The sequence below is a fragment of the Monodon monoceros genome, unplaced genomic scaffold (assembly GCF_005190385.1).
Source record: "Monodon monoceros isolate NGI ecotype Baffin Bay Population unplaced genomic scaffold, NGI_Narwhal_1 Super_Scaffold_12, whole genome shotgun sequence".
NCBI classification, from domain to species: domain Eukaryota; kingdom Metazoa; phylum Chordata; class Mammalia; order Artiodactyla; family Monodontidae; genus Monodon; species Monodon monoceros.
Window position 1 is genome coordinate 154,399,249 of NW_021703768.1, and position 11,219 is coordinate 154,410,467.

Sequence of the window (11,219 nt, forward strand, 5' to 3'; positions counted from 1 at the left end):
AAATATGATCAAGAAGAGGCGTGAAAAGTGTTTGTACATTTCTGGAATGCTGCAACTGAGACATGACCAAACCCCAACTTACTGGCTGGATGTTGGGAGACTCAGGACGAAATTCTTTCCATTACATCAGCCAAGAGTGGGGAGAGAAACCAATGACCACCACCATCCGGGGAGCAAGACCACCCAGAGTCTACTGACTACTCTCTAGGGAATGAGACCACAGCGAGCCAGCCATAGCGGGGTTGGGGGGTGATGGAGGGGAGGACCATTGAGAGACGGCTCCCAGCTGAGGACCGAGAGAGCCGGTGTTTATGCTGTCGCGCTTTAATGCCATCGTGTGCCTGGGCACTGTCGCATGTTTGTGACGTCACAAGTTGCGTGCTCTAGCCCTCGCATCCATGAGGCACTCCCACTTCATGGCCGCCACGCTGACCGGCCCTCGCACTGGGCCTGGAGAGTCCAGGACCCCGAGCCTCCTCCTGCTCCTGTTTCTCCTGCCTCACACCCAGGCTGCAGCCACGGCCCACAGGCACCCTGCCAGTGAAGGGGTCGCCTTTAGCCGTGATGTGGGTAGGACCCCTCCAAGCCCGGGTTGGCCGTGGTCCCTGCGGTGAATCCCGGCCTTCCTCCCCCCAAGGGTGGAGACCCAGTCTTCCGCGGCCCTCCCCCTTTTCCCTCCTCCCACTCACCCTCCTCGGCTTTGCCTGTGGCCAGCCCTGCCCTGGTGCCACTGCTACTCGCATACTTGGTACTTCTTTCCTCAGCTTGTGGCCAGCGTCATATGCAGGGGAGGATCATGGGAGGCGTGGATACCCTCGAGAAAAAGTGGCCATGGCAGGTCAGTGTGCACTATGCAGGCTTCCACATCTGTGGTGGGTCCATCATTGATGAATACTGGATCCTGTCAGCCGCCCACTGCTTTGACAGGTGAGTGGGCGGTGCTGGATACCACTCCCATGGAGGTCTAGGGCTGCAAGACCAACCACGTGGGTCACATAGGACTGGGACTTCTTGGAGGCAGGGGAGAGAGTGGGACCCAGCACACAGCTCCATCCACTACAATTTCTTGCACAGGGCTGAGGGCTCCTTTAGGGACCTCAGCTCTTCCAGAAAGGTGTGGAACCACATAATAGGGTGAGAGGTGAGGAGAGGAGCCACATCTTAGATGAGAGGAGAGAAGAGAGGACAAATCACAGGATGAGAGGTGATGAAAGAGTTATCTTCATTGGCAGCTCATTGTACATCTGACAAGCTCACCATCCTGGGCTGTCCAGCAGGTCTTGGTGGGTCCCTGAATCCTCCATGGGCTCAGGTCAGGACTTTGTTGGGAGCAATTCTGCCAGACAGTCAGGTCCCTAATGTGCTGGAAGGGCTTGCTTTCCACATCCTGGCTGAGAGCTTGGATACCCAGGCTGCCATGCTCCAGGACTCCCTGAGTCTGTGATCTCATGGAAGCTCCTCTTCCCAGGTTCAAGGTGCTCAAACCACTATGCCTTTGTCCTCTGTCCCTACAGGAACAAGGTCACTGAAGCATTTGATATGTATGTAGGCCTTGTGGACCTCAGGGTTGCAGGCAATCACACCCAATGGTTTGAAGTGAATAAGGTGATCATACACCCCACATATGAAATGTACCATCCTGTTGGAGGTGACATCGCTCTGGTGCAGCTGAAAACTCGCATTGTGTTTTCTGACTCTGTGCTTCCCATCTGTATTGCACCCCCAGATGTGACTCTTTCAAACCTTTCTTGCTGGGCTACAGGATGGGGATCCATCTCCCAACAAGGTAAGAAAACAAAGTGCAGGGTCGATCCCATTATTGGAGCTTGAGGGAGGGATGATGGCTCTATGACATTACAGTAGAGAACATGTTCTGTTCATTAAGGGGTTGCAAGTATCTGAGGACTGGAATCCCTATCCATCAATCGCTATCTGTTTCTCTGTCAATGTAGAATTTTGTTTTACTCCTGGCTGGCTTTGTAGTTTACAGAGAAGTAGTTACATCTACTTTGAGTGTGGAATGAATATTTAGTATACTGAGAACACAAATTTCCAAACATAGTTTTTCTTAAGATTTTAAATTCAATTTAGAGATAATCTTTTTTTAACCTATGAAAAAACATTTTAGTTATTCTAATTATCCATAAAAGCCTGGTACTTTCTTTCTAGGTTTAAATCTGCATAATTTAGAATTTTTATGGTTATTTAAAAGATTATTTTCAATTGCATTTGCTAATCAGACACAGCTGTTAATTTCTGTGCATTGATCTTGTTTCCAGCCACCATATAGTACTCATTTATAATATTTTGTCAGTTGATTATTTAATTGTTCTAGATTTTTAAATGTATTTTCTTCAAATAAATATTGTTTCATCACTTCCTTTCCTATATTTTATATTTATTTTTCTTATTGCAATGGTTAGAACCTCTAGTAGAAATGTTGCTAGGTTCACTTTTCTTGTTTTTTATTTTAATGGAAATGCTTCTAATGGTTTACTATTAAGTCTGTAGCTTGGTTTGGAGATTTCAGGTTGATATCTTATACCAGTTTAAGAAAGTTTCATATCTGGTTTACTTAAGTATAAAAACATTATTGCAGTTAAGTGGATATAAATTCAGATTAGAATGTTAAAACTTTAAATGTTAAATGTAGTCCCAATGGTAACCACAAAAGGAAATTAAGAAGGAATTTAAACATTTCACTACAAAAAATCAACTAAATGCAAAGAAGACAGGAATACAAGAAAATGAGGGGGGAAAAAGCTATAGGGCATGTAGAAAATAAGTAGCAAAATGACAGAAGCAAGTTCCTCCTTGTCAGTAATTACTTTAAATGTAAATGGGTTAAACTCGCAAATCAAAAGACAGAGACCAGAGTTAGGGAGATATAGCCAAGACGGTGGAATAGGAAGACCCTGAGCTCACCTCTTCTCACTGGAGCATCAAAATTACAACTACTGATACAACAACTATTGATGAGAAAGACTGGAATCCACCGGAAAAGGTTTTCTACAACTAAAGATATAAAGAAGGAACCACAAAGAGATGGATAAGAGGGGCAAAGTCATAGTATAGTCAAGACCTATACCCTTGGGTGGCTGACCCATAAACAGGAGAATAATTACAAATATGGAGCTTTTCCCCAAGGAGTAAAGGGTCTGAGCCCCACATTGGGCTCCCCAGTCCTGGAGTCATGCACCAGGAATATTTGGTTTTGGAGGCCAACAAGGCTTAATTTTGGGAGACCCAGAAAGCTGTGAGAAATAAAGACTCTTAAAAGGCACATGCAAAATCTTACGTGCTCCAGGACCCAGAGCAGAAGCAGTGATTTGAAAGGGACCTAGGTCAGACCCACCTACTGATCTTGGAGGGTCTCCCAGAGAGGCAGGAGGCAACTGGAGTTCACCCTGGGGACACAGACACTGGTGGCGCTATTTTGGGGAGCTCTTTCTACCACATGGACATTTGTGTTGACAAGCACTAATTTTGGAATCCTCCATCTAGCTTATCAGCCTCAGAACTCAGCCCTGTCCTTGCCCACCAGCCTATAGTCACCAGTACTGGGACTCCTTAACTCTAGCAACTAGCTGGGCTGGTTACAGGTCCATCCACCAATAGACAGGTTACCTTAAGACTTCCTGAGACAACAGCCACCACTGGACATGGCCCTGTCTACCAGATGGCTCAGGACCTGGCGCCACATGTCACTGTGCAGGCAGTAGACCCAGGGCACACAAGGCCCTGCAGCCAGAGACACCAAGACACAGCTCCATCCACCAGTGGGGAGGCACAAGCCCCAGAAACCCCTGGGGCTTGGCCCTACCCATCAGTGAGCTGGCTCTGGCCTCAGGACCAGCCTCACCCACCAGTGGGTGGACAACAGGCCCAGGACAACTGCAGATACACAGCCTGCTATGGCAGGATCCAGCTCATCTACCATCAAGCTGGCACCAGCCCTGAGACAAGCTGGGCCTGAGCACTGCCCACCAGCAGAGCAATACACAAGATTTGGGGCCTCTAGGATCTGCAACGAGAAACCCCAGGACCTGGCTCTGCCCACCAGTGGGCAGACACCAGGTCCAGATCTCCTGGCCCCTGGCCCCACGCACCACCAGACGTATACCAGCCCCAGAAACACCACAGCCTTTTACCCCAGAAACACCACAGCCTTTCATCCTATCTTGTAGGAAGCAGCCAACTCACCAGCAGACCAACACCAGCTCTGAGATATCTTGGACTCCTCAGCCAACCACCCTGGGATCCAGCCCCACTTACCAGTAGGCCAACACTAGATCCAAGAATCTTGACCCCACAACCACCCACACCAGAACCTTGACTCTTTCCACGAGTGAGCCAGCACTAGCACCAGGACCCCACAGTGTTACTCAGGCAGCCACCTCATGACCTGGCACCAACAATCAACTGGCAGCCTCCACACAAAGCAGGGCCTGGCAACCAATCTGACTGGGGGTCAGCCATGCCTACCAGACAATCCTCAGAACTCAGCTTGCCACAGTAGGAGGACCCACGCAGCCCACATAGGGGGCATCACTAGAGCATATAGCTCTGGTGACCAGAGGGGATTACACAGCTGGGATGCATAGAATGTCTCCTACAAAAGGCTATTTATCCAAGGTGGGAAAGTGCAACCAACATACCAGATACATAGATATTAACACAGCAAATTAGTCAAAATGAGGTGACAGGGGAACATATTCCAAATAAAGGAACAAGATGAAACCCCAGAAGAAGAACTAAGTGAAGTGGAGATAGGTAATCTACCTGATAGAGTTCAAGGTAGTGATCATAAAGATGACCAAAGAACTCAGGAGAAGAATGGATGACAGAGTGAGCAGTTAGATGTTTTAACAAAGAATTTGAAAATATAAAGAAGAACCAAATAGAGATGAAGAATACAATGACTGAAATGAAAAATACACTAGAAGGAATCAACAATAGATTAGATGATACAGAGGAACAGATCAGCAAGCTGGAAGACAGAGTAGTGGAAATCAATGAAGCTAAACAGAACAGAAAAAAGAAAAAATAGAGAGAAATGAGGACGGTTTAAGAGACCTCTGGGACAACATCAAGCATACTAACAATTGCATGATAGGAGTCCCAGAATGAGAAGAGAGAGAGAAAGAGTCAGAGAATATATGTGAAGACATAATAGCTAAAAACTTTCCTAACTGGGGAAAGGAAACAGACATCAGGTCCAGGAAGCACAGAGTCCCAAACAGGATCAACCACACCAAGACACATTGTAATTAAAATGGCGAAAGTTAAAGATAAAGAAAGAATATTAAAAGCAGCAAGGGAAAAGCAACAAGTTACATACAGGGAACTCCCATAAGGCTATCAGCTGACTTTTCAGCAGAAACTCTGCAGTCTAGAAGTGAATGGCATGGTATATTTAAAGAGTGAAAGGGAAAAGCATACAACTAAGAATAATCTACCTGGCAAGGCTTTCATTCAGATTTGATGGAGAGATCCAAAGTTTTACAGACAAGAAAAATTAAAAGAGTTCAGCACCACCAAACCAGCTTTACAAGAAATGTTAAAGGGACTTCTCTAAGTGAAAAAGAGCCACAACTAGAACATGAAAATTATGAAAGGAAGAAACTCATCAGTAAAGGCACTGTATATTTTTTACTGTATATTTATACAGTAAAGATAGTAAATCAACCACATACAAAACTAGTAAGAAGGTTAAAAGATGAAAGTAACAAAACCATCTATATCCACAATAAGTAGTTAAGTAATACACAAAACAAAAAGAAGTAAAATATGTTGTCAAAAACAGTAATCTTGAAGAAAGGGGAGTAAAAATGCAGTGTTGTTAAAATGCATTTGAAAATAAAAGATCAGCAATGTAAAATAATCATGTGTATATATAGAAGCATTATACAATGCTAACCACATGTTAACCACAAATAAAATCTATAATAGATACATATATTTATACATTATTTATCTTGGAATATTTTGATTTCACCTTCATGTCTGAAGGATAGTTCTGTTGGATACAGAATTCTTCCTTGAAGGGTTTTTTCTTTCAACACTTTTGAACCTGTTGTTCTACTGCCTCTGGCTTTCATTGTTTCTGGTGAGAAGTCAGCTATTAACCATACTGTTTATCACCATGTAATTGGTTGCTTTTCTCTTACTGATCTCAGGATTTTCTTTTGTCTTTGGTTTTCAGGAGTTTAATCATATTGTGTCTAGATGTGTATCTCTTTGTGTTTATCTTTCCTGAGGTTCAGTGAGATTCTCAGATATGAAGATTCTTTTTCATCAAATTCAGGATGTTTTGGGCCACATTTTCTTCAATTTTTTTTGCACTTCTCTCTCTCCCTCCTCCCCACCTCCCTTTCTCTCTCTTTCCTCTCCTCTTCTCACCTCTCTCCTTTCCCCTCTTTCTGGCAGTCTTGTTACATGTGTGTTGATGCGCTTCATGGCATCCACAGGTCTCTAGGGCCTGTTCACTTTTCTTCACTTTTTTTGCTCTATTCTTTTTTAAAAATGAATTAATTTATTTTTGGCTGCATGGGTCTTCATTGCTGCTCTTGGGCTTTCTCTAGTTGCGGTGAGCAGGGGCTACTCTTCATTGCAGTGTGTGGGCTTCTCATTGCAGTGGCTTGTCTTTGTTGTGGAGCACAGGCTCTGGGCACATGGGCTTCAGTAGTCATGGCTCATGGGCTCTAGAGTGCAGGCTCAGTAGTTGTGACACATGGGCTTAGTTGCTCCACAGCATGTGGGATCTTCACAGACCAGGGCTTAAACCCATTTCCCCTGCATTTGCAGGCAAATTCTTAACCACTGTGCCACCAGGGAAGTCTGTGCTCTATTTTTTAAATTAGATAACTTCTACTAATCTAGCTTCAATTTCACTGATTATTTTTTCTGCTATCTCATATCTTCTGTTGATCCAACCTACTGAATTATTAATACTGGTTACTGAGCTTTTCAACTTTAGAATTTTCATTTTATTCTTTTTATTTATAGTTTTTGTATTTCTGCTAAGATTCCCTATGTGTTGACTCATTATAATGATATTTTCATTTAACTTTTTTAATGTAGTTTAAAAAATTCTTTAAACATACTTATAACAACTGTTTTGAAATATTTATCAACTAAAATCAACACCTGGGGCCACACAGAGCTTCTTTATATTGACTTGTTTTTTCCTGAATATGGGTCATACTTTCTTATTTTTTGCATAGAATTTTTATTGTTGAAAATTGGACATACATAAAACATTGTAAGAACTTTGGATTCTGATTTTCCCTGAAGGTTTTGATTTCTTTTGCTTTGTTTTGAGTAATTTGCCTGGACTTAGTTTGCAGAATCTCTCTTGTAGTTTGTAGTTGCTGAGGTCTGTGCTCATTTTTTTATTCTTAATTCTTCTATTTATTATTTTTATTCTGGCTTCCTAAGTGTCACCACTGTGTCTTAATATCTCATTGGTTAGCCAATGATTTGGACATCTCAAACTTTTAAGGCTTCCACCTTTGACAGTGGGTTTTGTGTGGAGGCTGGTGAACACATTTAGAGTCTGTGTGACTCTTGAGTCTGCCTCAGCTTTTACTTTTCCCTGAGCCCACTTGTGCCTCCATGTTTATACATATAGTTACACAGTCATCCCAGGGATCAGTGGAGATTTATCTAGCCTTTCTATTGCCCTTTTATTTCCAGAGTCCCCATAAATTTCCATCAGAGACACTGTTCACCCCACCCAGAATGACAGTCTCAGACCAGTACTGCTTTAGGTCTTCCTTACTCATTTCCTACAAATCTAAATACTTTAAATGACAGTACAAAGTGTTGTTTTTTTTTAGCTGTCCCCTCCAAATCAAGTTCTCTCCCTCTGGCAGAAAAACTGCTTTCCCAGCCAGCCCTACCAAGGTAAAACTACCACAGTGACAGAGCAGAGATAGAGGAGTGTCAAGAGTGGTGAAGCCCCAGACAACTAGGTCAGACTTTTGCCATTGTTACCCAAAGTTCTACCAGTTGTTCATGAATAAGCACCTCTCAAGTTTCCTTTGCTTTTGTTTGACCTATGGAGCCCTGAAATTTTTAAAAATAATTTTGTTCAGTTTTATACTTGTTTATTGGAGAAAGGGTTTGCTGACCTCTTCACTCCATCCTAGCCAGAAATCTCATGTGTAGACTTATTTCTAAATTATTATTTTGTACTGTCTGTTTGCTGCTTTCTTTTAAATATTTTCCCTGTCATTCTCCCTTTCCAATAGACTGATTTCCTTTTTTTATTAATTAATTTATTTTAGTTTGGGGTGTGTTGGGTCTGTTGCTGCATGTAGGCTTTCTCTAGTTGCTGAGAGTGGAGGCTACTCTTCGTTGTGGTGCACGGGCTTCTCATTACAGTGGCTTCTCTTGTTGTGGAGCATGGGCTCTAGGCATGTGGGCTTCAGTAGTTGTGGCACACAGGCTCAGTAGTTGTGGCTTGCAGGCTCTAAAATGGAGGTTCAGTAGTTGTGGCACATGGGCTTAGTTGCCACGTGGCATGTGGGATCTTCCTGGACCAGGGCTCAAACCCATGTCCCCTTCATTGGCAGGTGGATTCTTAACCACTGCACCACCAGGGAAGTCCCTGATTTTCTATATTACTTTTTTACTGTCTACTGTTCTGCAAGTTAAATTTACAATTTTTAATCTTCTTGTAGCTCTTCTTAAATTTTTAACATGCATACCTGAACATACATGAGTTATGAACATATATACTCATGTATGTTCAGTTATACATGTTATCCAAAGGAAAAAATACCCTGTTTCATATATTTATATATATGAACATATATATGTTTTATTATTTCATATGTTACTTCCATTCTGTATGTTACTGTTTTCCAGTATTTTCATTCCATCTTTTTTATACAATCAAGGTTATTCTCTTTTACTGCTGTTTTATACAGCACATGCTTATCTGGCTTTATGCACATGTTAATCTAATTTCTTTATTCCTAGCATTATACTTCTTTCAATTAGGTTTACTTTCCTTATTTCCAAAGAACATGTTACAACTCTTAAACAAACAAGGATTAAAGGAGAAATCACATATTAAATTAGAAAATATTTTGAGGTGAATAAAAACAAAAACACATTACCAAAACTTATAGAATGCAGTGAAATCAATGCTCAGAGGGAAATTTATAGCTATACAAGAAGTCAGACCCCAAATAAATAGCTTCATTTTATGACTTAAGGAACTGTAAAAAGAACAAGCTAAACCCAAAGCTAGCAAGAGGAAGGAAATAATGAAGATTAGAGCAGAAAAAAATGAAATAGAGAATAGAAAAAATTAGAGTGAATGAAATAAAAGTTAGTTATTTGAATAGATTGACAAAATTAACAAAACTTTAGCTAGACTGACCACAAAAATAAAAAAACAAGATAAAGTACAAATAGCTAAAATCAGAAATGAAACAGGGAACATCACGACTGACCTTACAGAAATAAAAAGGATTATAAGATAATACTACAATGAATTCTATGTCAACAAATTAGATAATTAACATGAAATGGGAAAATTACTATAAACAGTCAAATTATCAAAACTGAATCAAGAAAAAATAAAATTTCTGGATAGATTTATAACAAGTAAAAAGATTGAATCAATATTCAAAAACCTCTCAACAAAGAATAGTCCAGGACCAGATGACTTCCCTGGTAAATACTACCAAACATTTTAAGAAAAATTAACACCAATTATTTTCAGATTCTCCAAAAAACAGGAGAGGAGCTCATTCTATGGGGCTAACATTACGCAGACACCAAAGCCAGACAAAGATGCCACAAGAAAAGAAAATCACAGACCACTATCCCTCATGAATATATATGCAAAAATCATCAACCAATACCAGCAAACTGAATCCAACAGTATATTAGAAAGATTATACACTACAACAAAGTAGGATTTATTCCTGGAATACAAAGGAGGTTCAACACACAATAATTGATCAATGTAATATACCACATTAAAAAGTGGAAAAAAACCATATGATAATCTCAAATGATGGATAAAAAGTATTTGACAGGATCCAACATCCTTTCATAGTTTAAAGAAACACTCATAAAACTAGGGATAGGAAGGTACTTCTTCAAGATGATTAAAGGCGTTTATGAAAAACTCACAGCTAACATTATACTCAGTGAAGAAAGACTGAGAACTTACCCCTAATATCAGGAACAAGACGGGATGCTCATTTTCACCACTGGTGTTCTATATTGTACCAGACTCTAGACAGATACATTAGGCAATAAAAAGAAATGAAAGACATCCAAATAGGAAATGAAGAAGTAAAACTATCTCTCTTCGCAGATGACAGACAATAAACAAATTCAACAAATTTGCAGGGCACAAGATCAACACACACAAAAAAAATCAGTTTCTATACACATTAATGAACAATTGAAAAAGGAAATTAAGAAAACAATTCCATATCATCCAGAAGGAAAATTACCTATAAATAAATTTATCCAAGGAAGTGAAAGACTGGTATACTGAAAGCTATAAAACATTGCTAAAAGAAATTTTACAAGACCTAAATAAATGTAAAGACAAGTCACGTTCCTGAATTGGAAAACTTAATACTGTTAAGATGTCAGCACTCCCCAAAGTGATCTACATACTCAGTGCAGTCTCTATCAAAATTCCAACATTTTGCAGAAATGGAAAAACTGATCCTCAAAATCCTGTGGAATTGGAAGGGAGCCTGCATAGCCAAAACAGTCTTGAAAAAGATCAAAGTTGAAAGACTCACACTTCCTGATTTCAAAATTTTCTACAAAGCTACAATAATCAAAACAATGTGGTACTGGCATAAGAATAGATATATAGATCAGTGGAATAGTATTGAAAGCCCAGAAATAAATGCATACATCTATAGCCAATTGACTTTTGACAAGGGTGCCACTCCATTAAATGGGGAAAGAATAGTTTGCTCAACAAATGATGGTGGGACAACTGAATACCCACATTCAGAAGAATGAAGTTGGACCCCCATCTCACACCATACACAAAATTTTAAATGGGCCAACAACCTAAAATTAAGAGTTAATATAAAACTCTTAGGGGCTTCCCTGGTGGCACAGTGGTTGAGAGTCTGCCTGCCAATGCAGGGGACACGGGTTCGTGCCCCAGTCCGGGAGGATCCCACATACCGCGGAGCGGCTGGGCCCGTGAGCCATGGCTGCTG

At 41.0% G+C, this 11,219-nt stretch overlaps 1 protein-coding gene across 1 annotated transcript in view; it reads left to right on the forward strand.

Moving 5' to 3' along the window:
* Positions 1-398: 398 nt before the first annotated feature.
* PRSS38 (serine protease 38) overlaps positions 399-11,219 on the forward strand; it is a 24,675-nt gene continuing 13,854 nt past the window's right edge. The window contains exons 1-3 of the mRNA XM_029216849.1: positions 399-570; positions 765-927; positions 1,515-1,786. Of these exons, the coding sequence (XP_029072682.1) occupies positions 399-570; positions 765-927; positions 1,515-1,786 (607 nt within the window). The remainder of the gene's footprint in view (positions 571-764; positions 928-1,514; positions 1,787-11,219) is intronic.